The sequence below is a fragment of the Fundulus heteroclitus genome, chromosome 16 (assembly GCF_011125445.2).
Source record: "Fundulus heteroclitus isolate FHET01 chromosome 16, MU-UCD_Fhet_4.1, whole genome shotgun sequence".
NCBI classification, from domain to species: Eukaryota; Metazoa; Chordata; class Actinopteri; order Cyprinodontiformes; family Fundulidae; genus Fundulus; species Fundulus heteroclitus.
Genome location: NC_046376.1, coordinates 4,886,391 through 4,910,531, shown reverse-complemented (window position 1 = coordinate 4,910,531; position 24,141 = coordinate 4,886,391). Strand labels below are relative to the sequence as shown.

Sequence of the window (24,141 nt, the reverse complement as noted above, 5' to 3'; positions counted from 1 at the left end):
TTTCTTTTACAGTGATTGTTTTCTATGTGATTTGGACTACATGTGTGAGTATTTATTTTTTCAAGCCTTTATTTCTTTTAACTATGAGGATTTTTCAGTAAAGCTAAACATACTACATTTAGGATTACATCAGATCAATAAAAACTGTGTTTGATTTATTATGGCTCTCATATTTTGAACAGGTTGTTGTATTAAAAAATACTAATAACATTTTCTTCTTTAATCCTTTTTTATTATTTTGTTGATGAAATGTGAACTTAGTCCATCTTTGTGTCTTGCATTTTTATTATTACCTTAATGCCTTTATTATTGCAATTACCTTATCAATGCGGGTTTTACCTCCATTTTAGATTTTATCATAAATTAAATGCAACTTCATGTTTTATATCTATTTACCCATGTTTAAAGTACTTTCGAGTTGTAAAATGTCAGAAAATTAGTTTTTTTTAGTGTTTGGTTTATGTTTCATTTACAACTTAGTGTTACACTTTATTCCAGTTGTCTAATTATCATTTATATATATAGGTTAGTACTTATTAGAGTAATTGTTGATTGTTTATACACTTATTTCTGTCTTTAACTTTTGAAATATAAATACATAAAAAGAATTGATAAATAAAGTTTCATTAATTTTACTAACTGACATTTTATGACCTGCTGAATTATAATGTGATTAAATAGGAGAGTACATAATTAGATTTGAACTTGACTGAATTTAACTGAAACATAATTTGATTGGTTTATAAATAAATAAATATTATTTATCAAAGAATAAATTTATTTAAATAAAATAACTTAAGATCAAGGTTTTAAATATAGACATATTTTTTTATGAAACAGACAGCACCCATATGTTGGCAAAACTCCTGCATAACTTCCATGTTATTCATCATCTGTTCCCCTCTGAGCAGAATTGACGCTTCCTGATTGGTTATCTTGTTTTTCTGCATATTACTGGAAATTTCCCCCAATTTTATAAATACTTATAAATAAAAACTTGATGTATTTTTTATCATAGATTTAAATTGATCAGTCCTTTACATTGAGGGTATTTTTCTCTACAAATACATTCTAATTAAACCTACACATAGGATGCATCAACCTGCACGAACAGTACATGAGGTGAGTTGCTGGAATGTCGCTTAGCAGGTGACTCTGTGGGTGTAAATAAAAAGCTGAATGATGGGTATTTAAACCAGAGCAGCTCAACTGGAGGTAACTCGCAGCGATGGCGCTCAAGCTGATCTGGGTGCCGGCTGTTCTGACTCTGCTGATAAAAGGTAAGAATCCCTGGAGACATGAACGACTAACTGAAGCTGTCTTCTGCAACTGACTGCCGAAGTGTTTCAAAGTTGGGTTAACTTTAAAAATTATTTAAAGAAAATTATTTTTCTTTAAATAATTTTATCCTGAATGTGTTAGTTATTTTCCTCCTTCATCTGCTGCACCAGGTAAAGCCTGCTGTTCAGAAAGATGCTTCAAAAACACTTTTTTATCTGTTGCATGTTTTTTTTTAATTAACAAGGGAGCAGCTATTTTACTTAAGCGGATAGATTAAGTAAAATCGAATCCTTTGCAATTTCTTCCTTTCGCAGTTTTGTTTTGTTTCATAGCCTGAAATAAAGCCATCTGCCGGGACGTTTCACACCAACTGTATGTTACTTCAGAACAACCTTGGGATGTTTTGTACTTTACCACTTTACCAATAATTTAAAATAGCGTATTGCAATCTACTCATAGTGTCATGTAAGTAAATGTATTTATATGATGCCCCCCCCCCTCAAAAAAAAAAAACAGAGTGTTTTTTTATTTAATCAGGGGGTCATAATCACTCATATATCCAAAGAATCAACTGGTCCAACCTGGGATCAGACCCTCAATTGATGGAAATTATCAAAGATGTGCAATAAAGTTAACCTGTCCATCAGTTTAGAGTATTTCTTGGGCTACAAACTGGCGAAGAGGTCAACTGACCCAAATCATTTAAAGTATTTTTCTCACAAAGAGCTTATGTAGGAGGATTTTCTCAAGCTGCCTTTGTAGGCATTTTTAGTATTATTGGATCTATAACCTCCGTTTTAGTTTTTTCCTTTGATGCAAAAAAACATCTCTTCTGTTTCAAGTCGCATAACTTGAACATTTCCTTGTGGTTTTTACTCGTTCTACTATTTGTGCCAAGCTAAAGCAGCGCTGCCTTAACGTACCCTCTTCTGAGTTTCTGTGATGTTTATCAAAGACTTTATGAGACAATTGATGGGTCTGTCATCTCTCCCCACTGTCTGACCAAAAAACTACACTTTCAACTTCCTTATGCGTTGACCTGGTGACAGTCTCACAGCTCTGTTCTCATTCTCGCAGTAAGACCAACAGCTTTACGGCAGCCCATTGTAAGGCCATTAATAAGTGTTACCAAGTCTGCTTATTGTAAGCAATGACTGGCTTGTTCTTTTTTTTCTGAAGTGTTTCATAAATTTCTTGAGCAGCAGGTTATGGTTTATTGGGCTTTTTTTTTACCTTGAAGTCGCTTATTTGGAAAATGGTGTAAGCAAGAGGTATAAATATAAAACATTTCTCTGTTTCTCTGCTTTATTTACGATATCCTCCTGGATAACAGGTGTCATTACTGAGCAAATAATGCTGCTATATGCAACCAAAAGGCTACAGAGCAGTTTCAGTTTGTCTCCTTTTTTAATGCAGTTTTTAAAACAGCTCTGTCAGCATGGCTTTTTGCTCCTTTCAGATGTTGGTGAGTCTGCAGAAGGGAACAGGTAGAACAGGAAGTCTGGTTTTATTTCCAACACAGCTCAGGTTTAGGGTGTCAGTTACAAATCAAGTCAGACGAAGCTTGCTTGCAGAAACTGAACTGAAAGTTTCAGTCTCAGTTTTATGAAGTACGCACCTGGTGGAAGTGCATGTACGGGTTCGAGTGCACAGGTTACTAGCGTCCAAAACAGGAGGATTGGGACACTACAAGTTATGTCATCGACTTGCATGGAATGAATGAATGGAAAATAATATTGTTGAATATATACCAAAATAAATGTAAAATAACAAAAAAACATATGTTGTGTGCCTTTCATTAATGACCGAACCTTGATGTGACATTGTTATTGTTTTTTGTTACAGAAAATAAGCAAAAAATAATAACAAAGACATTTGATATTTTTCATAACTTCATCAACATCTGCTGTGAGGTAAAAACATCAACATGGTAGACAGGAAGCATATCTGGTTTCTTACTTGTTTAGAAACACACTTTCAGATAAAACATCAATAAATAGATGTGCAAAACATTACTTTCAATTTTAGTGAAAGTAACTACCATATTTGGTAGGGACAAAAATTGTTGATTAGTCATTTAAGGCAGCTGTATGATTTAAGGTCTTTTTAGATCAAATGTTTTCACCTTGTGGCTCAAAACGTCACAGGCAGCAATACAATGCTGGTAATACATTTCAGTGAAGCCCGCATCAAAGCAGACTTCACCAAAGTGTGGATCGAGGGTGAAAAGGGGGCAGAGCGGAATACCACTTTTCTATAACTGAGCATAAACACTGATACAGAAAACTCGGGGGTAAGGGCATACAGAAATATCTCAACATATACAAAACAAGAATGAACTAAAAGCTAAATGCAAGGAAATATACACATAGAAAAAAAACATCAAACACATGAGCAGAGACAAGTTAACTAATATCCCAAAAACCTAAATGGCAAAAAACAACATGACCTGTAAGACATAATAAACAAACAAGAAAAATGCTAAAAAAAAAAAAAAAAAAACAACCTGAACAGAGGTCTTCAAAGACTGAGTCTGCAATGGACATTACATAGAAAAAATTAGTTAATTTTGTGTGACACTAGCAGTTTGGGAGTCCCCCTTCCAACCCAGGACTCTAAACGGATAAGTAGGTATAGAAGATGGATGCTTGAAGTAACTTGAATATTGATGACATTAATGTATATTATTTATAGTACACTTTAACTTTCTCAAAGTGCTACATAAAAAAAAATTAAACGTACAACAAAAGTTTAATTGATACGAGTAAACATCAGTGATAAAACCTGGAACAGTTGATTATGCCTGTCAGCTCCTCTTGCCTTTCTGATGGCTACCGCCCAAAGTCATCCATTTGTAAACTGTCCCCACGATCCACCTCATCATAGGTCATATTACCAATGGATTAAGCAAAGTAGAGATAAAATTTAAAATTATAGCATTAGGCGGGTTCTCTTTAGCAGCTTAGTGTAGCACAGTTCCTGTCCTCAGGTCGCTGACAGAGGGCCCCAGACACAAACACCATCTCAATGAGTCTCTGAGTCCAGCACACAAATTGGGTCCCTGAGCCGCCAGCTTCTCTGGGTTATCCTGAGAAGACAGGAAAGATTGACCAATATCTTATGTCACAATAATTTCCCAATGCAAACTGTTCAATATTTGCATGATGGTTAGCCAATGAAAACATCTCAGTATATTAAGTTATTAACTTAAAAGGAGGCAATTCGGTAACTCTTAGAGACCATTCAACAGCTGATTCAAAATTACCACAAACAACTACGATTGAATTAGTTATTTGTTAGACTGATAATTCCCTGTTACAGTAATTATTCAGCTAATGACTACTAGAAACACCACTCGCCTCTAAATAAGACATGAAAAATAGAAAACAAAAAAGTCAGTCGAAATGGAATAATTGTAGAGGTAGCAATTTGTAATCAATTAATAGTTGATTAGAACTGTACCAAATTTCACCATTTTGTGAATGAGAACTAAATGCTGTGCAACAGCAGCTACTATGGTAGCATTATCACCATGAAACCATTAGCCCTTTATTTTGCTGCTGGTACCTGAATTTCCCCTATGGCAGGACAATGAAAGCAAGTCAAGGCAAATTTATTTGTATAGCACATTTCAATACAAGGACAATGCAAGTGCTTTACATGAATAAAATTTATGAAAACAAAAACAGAATAAAAGGATGGGCCCTTGGGGAACCCCACATGTGAATTTTGTCACCTCCAATGTAAAGTTACCTATTGACACAAAAATGTCCCTGTCTTTAAATAAGATTTAAACCAGTTGTGTGTTGTGCCAGAAAGGCAAACTCAAATTGTCCAGGTGCTCTAACAGAATAGAGTGATCAACAGTATCAAATGCTGCACTAAGGTCCAATAGTACCAGCACTGTGGTTCTTCCACAGTCTGCATTTATAAGGGATGTCATTAAACAACTTCATGAGGACGGTCTCTGTATTGTAGTGAGCACGGAAACATGATTGGAAACATCAAAGCGGCTGGTCGTTGATAAGGTGTTTATTGTTGAAATACAGCTTTTTCAATAATCTTACTGATAAAGGAGAGGTTTGAGATGGGCCTGTAGTTCTGCAGAAGTAGTTTGTCTAAATTGTTCTTTTTCATCAGTGGTTTGACAATTGCTGTCTTTAAAGACTGGGGGAAAACTCCTGACAAGGATATTTTTATTTTATGCTCGTCTATTGTTTGGTTTAAAAAAAAAAAAAAAAAAAAAAATTGTAGCAGAAGGATAGATTGAAACATTTAGAAACATTTGTTCACACATAGTTCTCTTTCATTTTTCAGAGAGTGACTCACAGCTGTCAGGTAAGTCAAATCTTCTCTGCAATTTTATAAATGAAACCACTCTTCCTACTCTTTAGATACATTTGCTATGATTGGGGGTTATAGAGAAGTCAGATAATCCAGAGGTTTATCTGTTTTTTGTCTCAGAATGTGGTCAGCCCTCACTCAACACCAGGATTGTTGGAGGAGCGGCAGCTCCACCAGGCAGCTGGCCCTGGCAGGTCAGTCTGCACACATCTCGCCACTTCTGTGGAGGATCTCTGATCAACGACCAGTGGGTGCTGAGTGCTGCTCATTGCTTCCAAGGGTGAGCAACAAAACCAGAGAAAACACCTCACCTCACAGACAGATAGCTGATCTGCTTGATTTTAGGATTTTCTTGTCCAGCCTAAAAACAAGATTTCATATCTGGACAAAAATACCCCTATTCAACAATTACAAACACAACGGATGCAATAAAATAGTTTTTAATAAAACAAAAATTAGAACATGCCCTCTATGGCCACAGTTTTGACCAGTAAAGCATGTTTCAAGCTTAAATAAGTAAAAGCCTTAAATGAACAGTGTGTAACTAATTTAGCTTCTATTAAAGTAAATAAATTAATATTATGGCAAAGTCTAACAACATCACATCAAAAACGAAATTGTTCTCGTAACTTAGAATTAGTAGTTTATAAATACATAGGTGTTGGTGCCCCCACTGGGAGACGCCATGTTGCCTCGCTATTTCTGATTTCAGTAGCCGAAAGGAGACAAACTTGTCAGCCATACGCATTTCCCCCTATTTGTCTTCTATATGAGGACATGTCGGTGGAAGAGTAGAAAACAAGTAAAGACGACCGTAGAGCATTCTATTTGCCATTTTCTGCTAACGTTGACGACCATCCATACTCTTTGCCCAGCGAGAGGGAAGCAAAAATAAAGTAGTAATAACTGGGGGAAAACTAGGATCTATATTGACACAGCTATTATTAGCTGTGAAGATAATTCATGAGGGAGTGGGTATTTAAAAAATTATTAATACACTGTTGTTATGAATCTCAGGAGTCGGACCCGGTAATTCACACAACACCAAGAGTACGTTAAAATTAATTTATTAAAAGTAATGTTGTAGCTGAAAAGGCAAGCCTCAGGGAACAGGACTGGTTGCTCTGAAAAGGAGAGAAACAGGTTAGTGGCTGTGAGCTTGCAGAGGGAAATTACACCTGCACAAGAAAAGCCACTAACCTTAATTGGATCCGTAAAGGGCGTTGAATCCAAAACAGAGTCCTTTCTCCTGAAGGGGGCAGGCGATAGGGGAAAACGCAGAGGCAGTCCAGAGTCGTGCACAGAGAATCGAGAGAGGGCAGAGGTACAACGGGGGAAATCCAACAAGTCCAGTCCGAGTCCGTTTCCAAGGTCCAAAATCCAGTTTCCAATAGGCAGAGGTACAGAGAGGACTGAGCAGAGAGGCAGGGTCGAGAGGCCGGCAGAGGTCGTTGTCCAGAAACTGAGAACTTAGTCATGTTACGTGATGTGCCAAGGCTTTGAGGCGTTTGTCGAGTAATGGAGGGGGCGTTTCCGTAAAGCGCGTATCGAAGCTTGCTTCATTTAGGGGAAGAGCCGAAAACGATGACTTCCGAAGCCTCGCTGCCAGAGCCATAGAGAGAAAGAGTCGCGACACTCTTTGATGTCACCGCCAGGGCAGTCGCGTGGTTCGTGTAAACCGCGATAGTTCCAAAACATATGCTGGCTTTCATGTTCTTCTATGGGACAGACAGCAGCGATTGCGTTATTTAACGGTAAATATATATATAAACATACACCATACTACTTTTTCAGCTGGTATTGCATGATTACATATTTGTTAATGTCATTTTTCCATTTTGAGAGGCAGGGTGACAACGAAAAGCTGTATATTACTTAGATACGTTTTACATTTTTGGAGGGAAAAGCTTATGTTCATGTTCGTATGGACAGGAGTACAGGCTAGAACAGCTCTAACTTAAGTTTTCTTTTCCATATCATTCATGTGATGACAGATGTCTCATGATTTTCATTTTATCGCGACTGGGCTGTATTATTATAAAACATATATATATAATTACGCTGTGTACATACAAATAAAGATCAGTATATGCATCATAAAGGACCTCTGATAAAATATAGACAGTTGACAGTTCAAAATAGGTAGCTATTTAATCAATTTACCCCTGGATATAACGTTACCTACACAGAAGGCAAGTCAAGCTAACAAACTAGCAGGCAATCGGTCGTCTACCAAGATAAAACATACATATATACACATATATATACATATATATATAATTACGCTGTGTACATACAACAAAAGATCAGTATATGCATCATAAATGGCCTATGATACAATACAGACAGTTGACAATTCAAAACAGGTAGCTATTTAATCAACTTACCTCAGAAGTTACTCGACAGTCAGCAATGGAAGTGAATGATGTCCAACGCCATAGAATGGCTTTTTGGAACTAAGCGAGGCTGCATACCCCGGACGTAGGCGGCAAAAAGCGCACAACGGAGTCCAATGGGAGTGTCGCGACTCTTTCTCTCTATGGCTCTGCTCGCTGCCTGCTGTACCACGTGACTGCTTCGGGAAGTGGTTCAGATTTTGCCAGATGACCGGTTCATTCAGAACCAGTCATGGCTGCACGCTGGATCATAAAACAGTTCTGCTAACCAGATGCAGTTTAAAACGCCACTTGGTCTGTTTATAAGTTTCGTTTTTATTAATTTTGCATTTTTTAACTACATGCACCGTAATTCTGTGCCTCAGCGCTTGCTCCCCCCCCTCCTTTCCCTCGGAGCAGGTGCTTTTATCACCGTTCACCATTCAAAACGTGAATCACTACGTTTAATGTCCTCACATCGGTAGCAACGTGTCCCAGTTAAAGTCAATAGGAGAGTTAGTAGCTGTGTTTCATACTCTTGTTTTTAACAGCATAGAATCAGTGGCGCTTCGGTGGGCTGCTGCCTCGCGCTTTAATTCAGGTGCGCACTTTTAAGGGTCATTTTAAAGAACTTGTAACATCAGGACCTTCATCTCAGACCTGTCAGCAGCCCCTGTTCCCTTTATAGGAGCCCTTTACAGTATTTAGTTATGCATTTTCCCCACTGTTTATCCCTCGCACGCAGCACACTAACGGGGGTAAAATCCGCCCACCGCACCGCCCAGAGTGCACTGACGAGAGCAATAGAGATTTGTCTGGTCAGTGCGGCGACTGACTGAGAAACCTGTCGCTGTGAAAGGTGATGAGAATGTTATAAACTGTAACAGTCTAGAAGTGCATTGAGCTGAAAGGAGGGAGACATCAGCAGCTGGATCGTGCGTAAAGACGCAGCGTGAACCTCTGTGTGCTTCAGTGTTGCTGCTGAGGGGAAAATGTTGACCATAATCCCCCCGCCCCCAAAATTAGCATAATCTCACTCTTAACTTTTGATCAAAGTTGAGAGGTCTGATTATTACACACCATGCCATATCACATGACACTACTATTTTGGGAATAATTACACACAGAGAATACATTCAAACAATATTTTATTATACACATATGTGTATACATAATTTATGTAGACAAATGATTTCGTCCTACACCTTTTGTGAAGTTATTCCCAAGAGCCATAATAGATAAAAAAATCAATGCATCACACTTGTTAAGATACAGCTGGCTGTGATTATACACCTGGCCAGTAGGTGGTGTCGTGTGCACATGAAGCTCCAAGAAATGAACCCTTTCTCGAACCAGTTGGCTCAAGTGGTTCAATGCCTCATGAGGCTTCATCTCACCATCACTACTGAGAACCAATGAAGAGACCGACAAGGGCAAGGCAACAGGCAGGAATCCAGAGAACACTCAATGGTCGAACACAGGTAGGCAGGTTAGGAAATGCTGGAAGGTCTACTAACACAAAGCTTTCGAGAATCTGGCACCAGCTTGCTGAAGATGGCCAGCTTAAATAATGCCAATCACAGGTGCCAGTAATCAGGGCAAACAACAGATGCTAGCAATCAGGAAACAGAGCAGCCACCGTATGGAAGGCTGAGACGGCCCACAGGAAAAATAATCAGAGCAAAAGCTGTGATCATTACAACTGTAGAGTTTGGGAAAGCTTTTTAAAAAATAGCACTTTCACTTCTTTCATTGAAATAAAAGATGAGAAGAACAGCCTAACTAGCTGTGACTAATTTGGTTTCCCCTGATTAGCCTCCCATGTTTCGTCCAGCTTTGGGCCACATTGGTGCTTCATACACTTCACTTCAGTTCTTATCAGGCAAATTTACAGAAAATGTGGTGCACTGATAAAATAAGCTTTTAAATGCAGAAAAGTTCAAATCCAGAAAACCTTGCCACATGCTATACATGTGGCAAACACACATTTGATAAAATAATAAAGAAAGAAGAAAAGAATTTCAGGAGGGCACTTTTTTGTACAGAACAAACCGGCTCCACCTCGGGTCTATCTGTGCAAATCTCGTTTAGCGAAATATAAATTTATCTTGATTTGCTTTCTGACTCTTCTTACAGGAGCACTGGTACCCCATCTGCTTTGACAGTATATCTGGGTCGTCAGAGTCAGGAAGGATCCAACCCAAATGAAGTTGATCGGAAAGTAGCACAGATCATTAATCACCCTGACTACAACTCAAGAACTTCCAACAATGATATTGCACTACTGAAGCTTTCTAAACCAGTGAATTTCACCAGTTATATCTCACCAGTCTGCCTAGCCGCCTCAGACAGCACCTTCTCCAGTGGGATTAACACCTGGATCACTGGCTGGGGCACCATTGGAAGTGGAGGTGGGTTTTAAACCAATAACATATGGATAAATGAAGAGAAAACCCATCTTTTTTTAACTCTAATGGTTGTATCAAATTTATTTTATATCTCGAGTTTAAATTTGTCTCCTCAGCCCCTCTTCCATCTCCTCAAAATCTGATGGAGGTGGAGGTGCCGGTTGTGGGGAACAGTCAGTGCGCGTCTAGCTACGGAGAGAGCAGCATTACTGACAACATGATATGTGCCGGGTTACTAGAGGGAGGCAAGGATTCCTGTCAGGTGATCATCTGCTTACCTCAGTTTGTTATTGTCTGCAGACTTTAGTTCTTATCACATCTAAAAGAAGTGTTTCTGGTCTTTAAGGGGGATTCAGGAGGTCCGATGGTGAGCAAGCAGGGTGACCGCTGGATTCAAGCAGGAATTGTAAGTTTTGGAAGAGGATGTGCTGAGCCAAATTTCCCAGGAGTCTACACCAGAGTATCCCAGTATGAGAGCTGGATCAACGGTGTGATCAACAATAACCAGCCGGGCTTCATTAGCGTCACATCCAGTGGGATTGGCGGTGACCTCAATGCTACCACTAAAACTCCAACAACTCTGGCAACACCAACTCCACCTGAACGTGAGTGCCTGTAGTTTTCATCTACTGAATCCAATCCAATTTATTTATAAAGCACTTTTAATTACCAAAGGGACCAAAGTGCTTTACAAAATACATAAAAACACATAAAACATTAAAAATGACATTGTAAGAAAACAAGCATAAAATACAGAAATGGAATATAATTAAAATCCAATTTGCCGAGCAATGAAACACTACTAAAATAAGCAGACACTAATATCCACTTCTCACATGTCAAAGGCAAAGGCAAAGATATTATTTTTAAGAATAGATTTAAAATCAGACAGTCATGTAGCCTGGCTATTTTTAGCTCATTCCACATTTTAGGACCTGCTACATCAAAGGCAAGGTGTCCCCTAAACCTCCGTTTGTTTTATGCACCCTAAGGAGCAGTTGATCAGCTGACCTGAGGTAGCGGGATGGTGTATAATAGTGCAGCAGATCAGAAAGGTAGCAAGGGGCAAGGCCATGAAGAGGTGACTTAGAGCCAAGAATTGGCAGACTGTCGATCCTTCTTTTTAAGTGAGATGGAAATCTGACTATCACCAGCATAATGATGGAAGAGCACACTCTGGTTCCACCATGGTACCAACAGGAAGGAAATACATTACAAAAAGAATCAATCAATCAATCTTTATTGTCAACTACAATTTGCATTGTAATCGAAATTACAGTTTCAGTACAACCGTCCATCACATACATTTGGGGGGAACGGTTGACTGAGGCCTTGCAAGCCAAAGGAACGCAGCCGTTAGGCGCATACCTTTGACTGCCAAGGACCCCGCCGTGACGCAGTTTCTTAAGGGTGCTGCCTTTAACTCTGTGGAAAGATAGGAGCAACATTTAGGGAGTGAGAGGAAAAAGAGGCATATTTCACACTTTATCCTTAACAGGGTACAGTTTGAGAAAAAACAGCACAAGAAAAGCACATATGACGAGACAACATTTCAGCAGAGGGTTACATTGGAGGCATTAGATGTCACATGTGAGTCCCATGTAGCAATGAGCATCAGTTGTGTGTGTGAGTTAGTGTGTGCAATATGTCCATGAATGCTCTCCAGAGACCATTTGTCCTTGATATGATGGAAAGTTTATCAACCGACGCCACAGTTTTGAATGCATCCACAGGTGTTTGCGAGGGGAGGAGGGAGCGGGGGAGCGGCAGGAGGAGGGGCTGAAGACTGAGCCCTGAGGTTCCCCATTTGATACGGGGACAGAGGATGACATATAGCCTTTTATATTGTCAGGTTTACAGGAGCTGGACTGAAGTGCAGACAAGAGCTCGGGGGTTGCATGATGAGTTCAATGCAATTTATTAACTTAACATACAGGCTTACAGGATAACAGGCTTACAGGAACCAGGAACACAGCATGGTTAAGAGCAGAAGCTAAGTGTAGTTATTAAGGGTATTCAGAATGAGTCAATGTGTCTGACAGTGTGAGTTGAATTTAAAGGGGAAGAGACAGAGGGAAACAATGGCGGATAACAAGGCACAGGTGAACTGGGTGAAGCAATCCGCTGCAGGGAAGGAGGGACAATGACTTGGATTTCATTGGAGCAACAGAGTCAAAAAGAGTCTGACAGGTGGAATAAAACCATGACGAAAGTTCCCCAGTTTTAAACTGAGCAAAGGGACCAAACCAGACAAACCACAACACCTAAACTGTTTAACCCTTAAAGGTCTGGCAGCCCAGGGGATGGTCATGAAGTACACAGGCTACTATTTTAAAATAGTAAATAATATTAATCAAATTAGTCAAGAACAATTCTTACAACCACTCAGCCAAAATGCCTGCCAGTTTCTCTTCTTTTAAATGTCACCAAATAATTTGGGTTTGCATTTTACAGGTACTCTACGTGTTTTGAGGACAAATGTTAAGAACAAAACATTGTAAATATTGCAAATAATTTCCTATTTTTAAATATCTTTTCACATTTATTTTTCAGAGAATGTGACATACCTATCTGGTAAGTTAAAGCCTTTCTGCTTTTTAATTTACTTTAATATTATATGTGTGTTTTTATCAGCGCACACAGAGCTGACAGATAATTATTTTAATTTAATCTTATGTCAGAGTGTGGTCTGGCACCGCTCAACACCAGGATTGTTGGAGGAGAGGACGCTCGTCCAGGCAGCTGGCCCTGGCAGGTCAGTCTGCACAACTTTGATCACTTCTGTGGAGGATCTCTGATTACCGACCAGTGGGTCCTGACTGCTGCTCACTGCGTCCAAGGGTAAGCAACAAGACAAGAGAAGATGCCTCACCTTAGAGCCAGATACCTGATGAGTAAAAAAAGGTGGTGAAGAAGGAGCTGATATGTAAGAAGTGCCCTTTTTAACCAAAGCTGTAACCTAGATTTTGAAAAAAGAGAATATATTATGTTTGACAAAAATCTTCTGTAAGGAAGTTGTCATTTTTAAAGAACCACCATTTTATTTATTTCTAGGTTTAAGAAACATTTTTTTCCTCCTGGGATTAAATTATGTAGATAAAAAAGCCATAATTTCCAAATGAATGAAAAGAGAAATAGATCTAAAACTGTATTACTCTTGCCATGCAGCAAAAAGATCTTGTTTTAAAATCCCAGCCCGGGGTATATCTGTATGTTCTCCATGTGGATGAGTTGCTTCTCTGCAGGTACTCCAGCTTCCTTCCTCAGTCCAAAAACATGACTGACCGGTTAAATGGTCTCTTTAAATTGGCTTTAGTTGAGAGAGTGTGTGTGATGGTTGTTTGTGTGTGTCTCTATACTGCCCGGTGATGAAATTGTCCATGGTGAACCCCACCTCTTGTTTGGTCAGCTAGGGTAATGACCACTGGACACAAGCACCATCCCATTGCAGTGTAGAAATGGGATGGTGGTGGCGGTAACATTGGTTATCATTTGACAAACAAAGGTATTGTTATTTAGGGTCTTTATGGAAGCTCTAAGGAGCCACTTCGGAGTCTAGAGCTGCAGGTTAGAGATTATGGGGTTTTCCTCGCAGAGAAACAATTCTACTTACTTTAAGCATGAAATTAACAAATCAGATTTAATGTTCTGCAGGTCTCAACAACAGCGGATTCAAATATACATACCTTCTCTTACAGAATTCAGAAACAAATTGTTTTAGGTTGTTTTAAGTTATTACATGTTACTTTTGTCTGTCTAATCAAACAGGATCTATAGCCCTGCTTATCTGACAGTGTATCTGGGCCGTGAGGTTCAGAGCGGATCTAACCCAAACGAAGTCTCCCGGACAGTATCACAGATCATTATTCATCCTGACTACAACTCACCAATTTTCAACAATGACATCGCCCTCCTCAAGATGTCTGAACCAGTGAAGTTCACTAGCTATATCTCACCTATCTGCCTGGCAGCCTACAACAGCACCTTTCACAGCGGGCTTGACTCCTGGGTCACTGGCTGGGGAAACATTGGATTTGGAGGTGAGCTGAAAATCAACTGAATCTCATTTAATTGCAGTAAAAGCAAAAGATGGTGCTGAAAAACTCTGTGTAGATAACTGAAGCATATTCTGTTTTATCAGAATATTCCATTACTCTGAAAAAAATGAAATATTAATGGGTCAACCACCAGGTAGCACACATCACAACAGCAAAACGAGGACCCAGGTTTATCACCTCACACAGTGAATGAAATAAAAAAAACTCCAAAGCCCAACTATTAAGGTGCAGTTCATCGAACCTACTCTATTTGGGTCGCCTGGCTTAACTCCTCCCTACTCAGTGTATCCTCACCCATTCTGTGATTCAACAGCCCAGGAAGAGGGAAACACTTCCTGGGGGTGGCTTTTGCCCTGGCCCACACCCTGTTTGCAACTTTTGACACTGTAATTAAATCTGCGAGAAAAGAGGTGGGTTCACTAAAAACTCTACTTGAATCAGCTTGGGTTGACCTTGCTCTTCAGCAGAGTTGGAGCAAACCGGGTTGGCACTGACAAAAAAGAACTGCACTTGAAACACTCTGAAGTAAGCGGAGCTGTGCAGTGCACCATCAAAATGAACCAATGGAACTGGGCCTTTAGATGCTATAGACACGCTAACCTGTTGTTAGCAATGCATTGAGGAACAATGTTTTTTGTCCTACAATCACAAATATAGACATGTAGTTTGCCAGGATGTAGTTTGTTGTTTTTGGTAACTGGCTGAAATCTTCCTTTTTTAGAGCCTCTTCCTTCACCAGGAAACCTTTCGGAAGTGGAAGTGCAGGTTGTCGGAAGCAGCCAATGCAAATGTGATTATCGTGCAATAGATGAAGACGTGATTACTGACAACATGATATGTGCTGGGTTTCGGAAAGGAGGGAAGGGAACCTGTCAGGTATGTTTAACTATTTTGGTCATATTTTGCATTATGCACTTGTTTTTTTTTTCCTCACCTGCTTTTAACAAAATGTTTATGATCCTGAAGGGAGATTCTGGAGGTCCACTAGTGAGCAAGCAGGGGGATCGATGGATTCAGGCTGGAATTGTGAGTTTTGCTGCTGGTTGTTCTGAACCAAACCTCCCAACAGTCTATGCAAGAGTGTCCCAGTTTGAGAACTGGATCAAAAGCCACATCAAGGGGAACCAGCCGGGCTTTCTCGCCTATGTGTCAAACGGGACAGAAGATGTCCACAACTCTTCCTGTGAATCGCCCGTTGTCACCTCGACAATAAACATATCTGAAGGTCAGTACCTCTCATGAAAGAATTTTGCAAAAATAAAACAGTTAATGCTGATATTTAAATTTATTTGGTGTTGTTGGAATTCTAAACAATAAGTGACTTCCTAGAGTTATTGAAAAAGGAAATAGTGGAGTGATGAAGTTCCAGCACCTTTATTGAGAAACAGAGCAGAGATCGCATAAATGGATAGTACTCGAACCCCGCGGTCCATTCACCAGCCTGTCTGCACTGTCTCTGTCTCCCCTAATACCCAACAGTGGCGACAGTGACGTGAGAAACAGAGACAGTCTATCCTAGACAATCATCATCCCACACAGTCGCTACGCAGCATTTGGCCTTGGTAATCAGCAGGATCGTCAAGGTGCTATGCAGTCCACGTGTCTCCAGGACTCCCATGTCCGAGCCGCGACAGGCCATAATGACTTCAGGATAGTTTTACAATAACATTTGGTTGCTGGTAAAATAAATCTAAAGGTGCATCTCAATCTGTTTATGTAACTCAAGTCATGAAGTGCACTCATTTATCATGCACAGGGTCAAATATTTCAGGAATTTATTTCAATTGACAATGATTATGACTTAAAGTCAAAGAAACCTCAGAGAATTTGAAAAGTGCTTGAGACCAATCAAAAATAGATTTTGCATGAGCCAATGTTATCTTATGTTTAACACAATCATGGAGACTCGTCAATGATTTGGCAACTGTCATTGGCATCATCCACAGGGAAGGTAAGCCAGAAAAGAATGCATTTCTAAAAAAAACTGGCTGTTAACAAAGGGATGTATCCAAGCATTTTAATGGAAAGTTGAGGTGAAGGAAAAACGGTGGTAGAAAGTTTGCTTAAGGTATAGGAGAAAGATAATTTGGGAAGAACCAGAAAAACACTCTCAGGGGGGGTAACTGTCATCCTTTTATAGGGTCACAATTACACTATCAGTAAATGCAGAACAAAATGACAGTAAACACACAAACATATACAAAATGTTCATTGTTTTCCCATGGCCAGTCTTCCAATTCATATGTAGTTGAAAATCCCTGTGTTGGTGGTATTTAGTTATTCATTCAGGGCAAAAGAAATTACATGTACCCCTCCCCCTCGAGGGTCGGTCACCTGAGCAACCAACATGAATTAGAAAATTAGCCATGGTATTCACAATGTCGCAGATTAGGGCATCAAAATCTGAAAAGGGAAGAAAACAGAAACATATTGAACAAAATTAAATAGTAGCATCTCTCCTTTCTGATGGGTACTGCTCAAAGTCATCCATTTGTAAATTGTCCCAACCATCCACCTCATCATAGGTCATACTATCAATGGATTGAGCAAAGTTTACATAAAACTTTAAATTATAGCAATAGGTGGGTCCTCAGCAGCAATGATGCCAGCGACAACAGGAGCATGTGGAAAGGCATACAGGCGATCACTGAATACAACACGCCCTCACCCCCGGTGGGTGAAGTTGATGCGGACTTTCTCAATGGACTAAATAACATCTTTGGGAGGTTTGAGGCACTAAACAGCACTCCAGCGGTGAAGGCTGTTCCCCCATCAGGAAGAGGAGGTCCTCTGCCTTGACACTGCCGACATGTGGAAGACTCTAAGGAGAGTCAACCCGCGGAAGGCCCCAAGTCCTACCTGGGCAGGTGCTCAAGGAGTGTGCAGGTCAGCTGGCTGGTGTCCTCACAGACATTTTTAACACCTCGCTGGACCAAGCCACAGTGCCAGCATGCTTGAAGTGAGCCTCCATCATTCCAGTGCAGAGGAAACCTCGAGTCACCTACTTCAACGACTACCGGCCTGTTGCACTGACTCCCATCATGATGAAATGCTTTGAAAGGCTGGTGGAAGAACACATCGTCTCGAGTCTTCCCCCAAGGTGGGCTGGTGCAGAGAAAACAGCCTGATCCTGAACGTGGAGAAGATGAAGGAGATCATCGTGGACTTCAGGAAGAACCGGCCGCATCACGCTCCACTGCTAATCAACAGCTCAGCTGTGGAGGTGGTCAGCAGCACCAAGTTCCTGGGTTTGCACATCACGGACAACCTCAGCTGGTCTGTGAACACCGCGTCACTGGTGAAGAGGGCACAGAAACGACTGTACTTCCTGCGGAGGATGAGGAGAGCCCACCTGCCCCTGCACATCCTCACGACCTTCTACAGAAGCACTATAGAGAGCATTCTGACCAGCTCTCTCTATGTGTGGTGTGGAGACTGCAATGCCACTGACTGGAAGAACGTGAGGAGAGTGGTGAAGACAGCAGAAAAGATCATCGGGGCTCCTCTTCCCTCCATTAAGGACATTTCATCTCAGTGCTGCGTGTCCCAAGCCCGAAACATCATAAAAAACCCTTCACACCCCCCCATGGACTGTTCTCCCCGCTACCTTCTGGGAAGAGGTTCCGCAGCATCCGCTGCAGGTCCACCAGGTTCTGCAAAAGCTTTTTCCCTTTTGCCATCAGACTGTTGAACTGCTGAACTCTAAACTGGACCCCTGCACCTCTTTTTGCACATTTGCACCATTGCATCTTTATCTAGCATTACAAATTCTGCCGAACTTGCAGTTTCCAAATGCATTTTTTGCACAAATGCCTTTTGCCCCATCATTTCTGCACATACAAATGGTTTTCATTGTTCTCTTCTCCTGTATTGTTTACATTTCAATTGTTTACCTTTTAATCACTGCTGCTGTATGCAACAAAATTTCATTCTGTATGCACTCTGTACATACAAAATGACAAATAAAGATGTCTAACTCTTTCAAAGTCTAAGTGTGCAGCGTAGCCCAATTCTTGTCCTCAGGTCGCTGACACAGTTTGTCGTTTTCCAGATTTATGTTTTTTGATTATATTCCGCTGCCTTCTCCACATGGACTACTCTACCTAAAACTGATGTTTCCTATTATCCCTATTTCATTCTTTTCAGTATGTGGTCAGCCAGCACTCAACACCAGGATTGTTGGAGGAGAGGAAGCTCCTCCAGGCAGCTGGCCCTGGCAGGTCAGTCTGCACATCTTTGGCCACATCTGTGGAGGATCTCTGATAAACGACCAGTGGGTGCTGACTGCTGCTCAATGTGTCAATTGGTAAGCAACAAAACTAGAGAAAATTCCTAGCCTCAGAGCTGCATAGCTGATCAGTTCATGAACTCATACAGATATCATCATTTAAACAGCAAAGTAGAAGAATTCAAATATCTAAATTAACCTGACTGATTAACATTTGTATAATAGTATCTGAAATATTTACATACGACTAAGCTTTAATGTTCTGCAATCTTTAATAAGTATGCTTACAAAGTTTTCCAACTGGTGTTTCAATAAATCTTTAATTTCAAGGTTAAAATATCTTAATTTCCTTATTCAACAGGATTGGTAGCAACCCAGCTGGTCTCAAGGTGTACCTGGGACGGCAGAGTCAGGAGGGATCCAACCCAAATGAAGTCGTTCGGAGGGTATCAAGGATCATTTATCATCCTGACTACTATTATGGTTCTGACAATGACATTGCCCTCCTGAAGCTGTTCACACCAGTGAATTTCACCAGTTACATCTCCCCGGTCTGCCTGGCGGCCTCAAACAGCACCTTCTACAGTGGAGTGAAATCCTGGGTTACTGGCTGGGGAAACACTGGATATTATAGTGAGTTGAAGAGAACTCCCACATATGATCAGAAAATGCAATAAACTGTGCTGAACTCATTGCTGTAGATAATACCATCGCAAAATTTGGTAACATCTGTCAATAAAATACTGTCAGTATCCAGATAAAGGAATGTAATTATTTAGTTTGCTTAGTTAAAAAAAAGTTACTTCTTTGTTAACAAACTGAATTTCCGAATTCTTTAGATTCCCTTCCTTCACCAGGCAATCTTTCCGAACTGGAAGCACAGATTGTGGGCAACGGCCAATGCAGATGTGATTACAGTGAAATAATTCCCGACATAATTTCTGACAACGTGATATGTGCTGGGTTTCGTGAAGTAGGAAAGGGACCCTGTTACGTAAGTCTTACGTCATTGGATCATTACTGACTTTCTGCATTTATTCCTTCTCCTTACCTACTTTAAACAAAATGCTTCTGTTCTTAAAAGGGAGATTATGGAGGTCCACTAGTGAGCAAACAGGGGGATCGATGGATTCAGGCTGGAATTGTGAGTGTTGGGATAGGCTGTGCCAAGCCATTTTTCCCAGCAGTCTATGCAAGAGTGTCCCAGTACAACAACTGGATCAACAGTCACATCACCAGAAACCAGCCGGGCTTCATCCACTTTTCATCCAACAAGACCGAAAGTGACCTCAATGTTAACTGTACAGCACCCACCTTTGACCCAATAACAGTAAACATATCTGAAGGTACTATACACTTAATCGTATAGAAAACAATATGATGGTAACACACAAGCTGCTTTGAATTCAATTCATTTTCCTTTTATTTAAATGACAGCATTTCACAACACGTCATCTCAAGGCACTTTACAAAATTAAACTCAATTAAATCCATACACACATTTATTGCATTGCTGAAGAAAGCCAATTTGACATCCTGACTTCAAATCGGTTTAACTGATTTGATAATCCAGTTTAATCTCATTTCTTCTCAGTATGTGGTCAGCCAGCACTCAACACCAGGATTGTTGGAGGAGAGGAAGCTCCTCCAGGCAGCTGGCCCTGGCAGGTCAGTCTGCACACCTTTGGCCACATCTGTGGAGGATCTTTGATCAACGACCAGTGGGTGATGACTGCTGCTCACTGTGTAGTTTGGTAAGCAACAGAACTAGAGATTGCTGATCTGCTTCATTTTATATCTTATTCTCACCCAGCATAAAGCTAAGACTTTATGTGTCTGGACAAAATATCTCTAATCAACATTTAATCAAACACAGTGGATGCCATACAGCATCAATTAAAACTAAAACTACACTACCGGGTGAAAAGAAAGTTGCCACCAAATTAAAAAGTCACCAGTAGTTGGACAGCCTTTGACTTTCACACATTCACTGTAGTTTTTAGATACACTTTTGCAATAACACAAGATTTATTTCCACCCAGTGTTGCCTTAAAGCTATAAGTTATCAGAAACACTTTCTGTTACACAGGGTAAAATTGTCCTTCCATCCTGAAAGTAGTAAATACATTATGTATTCACCAAAAGGAGCTTAAACAAATTGTTCTCTGTGGGAGCTTCCACCCTGTAAAAACTCCGACCAATCTCTGTGTTTTGGTCTGAAGGGCAGGGATATGTCAAAGTTTTGTTCCTTCTCTCACCCCCCTCTGTCTCTCACGTTCTGGGTTAATCTCATTATCTATTGGTTCTCCCACATGTCAATCATTCTGATGTGCTCATGTAACGCCAGTGTGCGTTCTCATTCCTTCCTAGTTTCAGCTTGCTAGCTGTTTATGGGCACTGTCACTACCCGATCCGTACAGGAAGCACGATCCGTACAATCAGCTCATTTGCGCGTGCGCGAACATATTAACTTCCGGGTCGCCAAAAAATAATGTAATTATGGTACTGAAAAACCTTTATTTATATCTTTAAATCATTAAAGAATACTGAACTGCATCGTAAAGTCAATATTGAAGACTTTTCTGGAAGAAATGGATGCTTTTTAAATTCTATCCATTGTATTGCTTGACGTCATCATCAGACATGCTAAGAGCAGTCCGTTATTGCGTAACGTTTATCCGTATTGTCTGAATGCACTCTATTATTGCTTTATTTGAGAAAAAAACACATTTTATTCCTTAATAATGGGATCAATTTTGTTTACATATACATACACACACACACACACACATATATATATATATATATATATATATATATATATATATATATATATATATATATATATATATATATATATATATATATATATATATATATATATATATATATATATATATATATATATTCCATATTGTAATGTTTTACATTACATAAAGTTGTATAATTAACGTGAACACAATTAATCTTGTATAAAATAGTTTTATTAGAACGTTAAAGTTATCAGTTGACATTTTAGCGCCCTCTGGTGTACAAATACAAGAGAAGACCTCGTCATTAGTGCCCACATTGTTTATTTTTTACAAAAACCGGAATAGAACAAAGAACACATAACAAAACCAAAGTTTACATTAATACAAAATGGTAGTTAGAAAAGTTGAGCAGGGGAAAAATAATTCAGAGAGAGAAAGAAAACCTTTAAAACTTATTAAGAACTGACTGTACAAACATTCTAAGAACTATGCTCGCCAAACATGGTATTGACCTTTAGCCCCTTTACATCAACACAGTTGATATAAAACATTTCCATGTCATCCTGATACTGGAAGGAAATTAAGAAGGGATCCTTTGCAGAACTGTATCCTTCAAGGGCCATTTTCTGCCTGGGCTTGCTCATCTGGAACACTTCAGGTTCTTCTATTTCCCCACGGAATAAGGCTTTGTGCTGTTATAAATTCAGATTAAGGTGACACACTGAAATATGCAAGTAGCCTGAGAACGAGGCTTTTATAAACACCTAGCCTGAGAACGAGGCTTTTATAAACACCTAGCCTGACAACGAGGCTTTTATGAACATATATCCAAAGAAACAGAACTGGCAATAGGCCACAACCAGTGAATCAATATAGCTTGAACCTAAATATATTTTTGTAGGCCTCGTCACCAAAACCATCTGGTCGAAGGGAGTCAAGAAACACTATCTCTCTCTGTTTTACCAGTAGAACCTGCAATTGATATTCTTTTTATTATCACATCATTAAACAGCGATACATATCCATCCTTCATTGAGATTGTTTCAAATAAAAAAATTTCATTACGCAGAGGAGGTAGTGATCAGCAGCGCCCTGTTGTTGGCTCCATGCTGGGAAAACTACAAGGTCTTTCGTTGTCAGGTCCTAATAATGCCAATATGCATTAATATTACATCATACATGTTGTATACACTGAAGAATAGAAAGAGTGAGGAGGACAGCAATATATATAAATTCACGAAAATACCTACAGGCAAGGAACAGAAAGGATCCACATCTTCTGACTTCCACAGGGGCACCAGATACAGATTAAAGATGTGTATTTCTCTTCCCTAGTGAAAACAGAAAGATTGATGTTAAGCATTTCAATTGTTTCACAGAGCTTAAAAACGAAGATTTAGGTAATTTAATTACAAATCTTTTTGCCGTTTCCTCTACTATTTTCAGGCAAGCATTTCCAATCTGAAAGACATTTAAATTAACCAGTGATTAGACAGTTAGATATTACAGGTTTTATGAGACACATTTAAGAATACTTACGTTTGATTCCATGCACTGACTTAACCCCAAGGACCAGAAATCCTCACGTGTGAGGCACACACTTCCCTCCTTCACAATTAGCTCAGCAGGTGAACGATCCTGGTCCAATATGTAACATAGCTAAACAGAAGAAAATTAAATTATTTCAGCAGATGTTATTACATTTGGGGCAGCAATGTGAGAAAGGAGAGGAGATTAAATTAGTAGAGCCAGTCAGGCGCAGAGTCAGAGCAAAATATGTCTAAGCATACAAGAGCCTCTTGAACTGGGTTCACATCCTGTTCCCACTTTGCTCCAGAAGAACAATAGGAATGCTCCAGCTGCCAGTCCCTTGAGGAGTATTCATGGTCCTTTAGAAGCTGCCCTTCAGATAGTTGCTCATCTGGTTGTATATATGATGACAACATTTTTTCAGTTATTCTCAAGAAGTAAAAATATGAACACAAAGACACAGAAGTGTGGAACATCTAAAAGCACTTACTTGTTAACCTATAATAGGGCCTCAGTCTGGACACATTGACCTTCATGGTTGTTGATCCCTTCAGCACTGTGGCCACTCCTTTTTTTTGTAATGTTGCCAATCATGTAAGGTCCTCTGTGCTGGCTGGTCAATGTGTCCCCTGTACGTGGCCTTTTTGAAGCCCCTGAAATCAGGCATTCGTCCCCAGCCTCAACAGTTGTGACACGGGTAAATTTGCGTTTCCGGTCTCCAAAGGTCCTCTGCTGTCTTTCCTGTGCCCGTTCAATATTTTGAAGAACCTTCAAAAATAGAAATGCACTTTAGGCAAGATTGTAAAAAAAAAATCTTATTTCTAGTATTTTCTCAACATTTACAAACCTTGGTATTAAGGCTTTGCATTTCAGTCAGCTGTTTATTGATTTCATCCTCTGCATCGCCAACCTCAAAGTTGTCTCCCATTGGACAGGAATTCATAATCTCAGGCAGACGTGGGTGGCGGTGGAACAAGAGGAAGTATGGGGTGTATTTGGTTGAAGACTGATAGCAAAAAAGTTCATGGTTATCTGTTTTCAGATATTTTGTGAAAATGAAACACTAGTGTACTACCTGCTTGGCAGTGTTAATTCCATAAACAACTGCAGGAAGGTGGAGGTCCCAGTCATTATGGCTTTCGTTGACGTACTTCCTCAGAGCAC

The 24,141-nt window shown here is 39.8% G+C and overlaps 2 protein-coding genes and 2 long non-coding RNA genes across 4 annotated transcripts in view; 2 read left to right on the top strand and 2 right to left on the bottom strand.

Annotated features, from left to right (window-relative positions):
* LOC105924446 (transmembrane protease serine 9-like) overlaps nt 1-24,141 on the top strand; it is a 156,393-nt gene that overhangs the window by 81,465 nt on the left and 50,787 nt on the right. The window lies entirely within an intron of this gene.
* LOC105918615 (serine protease 53) lies at nt 1,229-20,452 on the top strand. The gene is made up of 12 exons (XM_036147737.1): nt 1,229-1,280; nt 5,746-5,905; nt 10,137-10,411; nt 10,525-10,670; nt 10,755-11,013; nt 13,090-13,249; nt 14,177-14,448; nt 15,536-15,691; nt 18,613-18,772; nt 19,056-19,327; nt 19,882-19,977; nt 20,289-20,452. The coding sequence occupies exons 1-12, from the start codon at nt 1,229-1,231 to the stop codon at nt 20,450-20,452; spliced, it is 2,172 nt and encodes a 723-aa protein (XP_036003630.1).
* LOC118566481 lies at nt 22,260-22,746 on the bottom strand. The gene is made up of 3 exons (XR_004933051.1): nt 22,698-22,746; nt 22,513-22,590; nt 22,260-22,419 (listed from the first exon to the last, which is right to left on the bottom strand). It is a non-coding gene; the product is annotated as an uncharacterized LOC118566481 (long non-coding RNA).
* On the bottom strand, nt 22,750-23,742 carry LOC118566480. The gene is made up of 5 exons (XR_004933050.1): nt 23,468-23,742; nt 23,238-23,368; nt 22,987-23,106; nt 22,861-22,908; nt 22,750-22,778 (listed from the first exon to the last, which is right to left on the bottom strand). It is a non-coding gene; the product is annotated as an uncharacterized LOC118566480 (long non-coding RNA).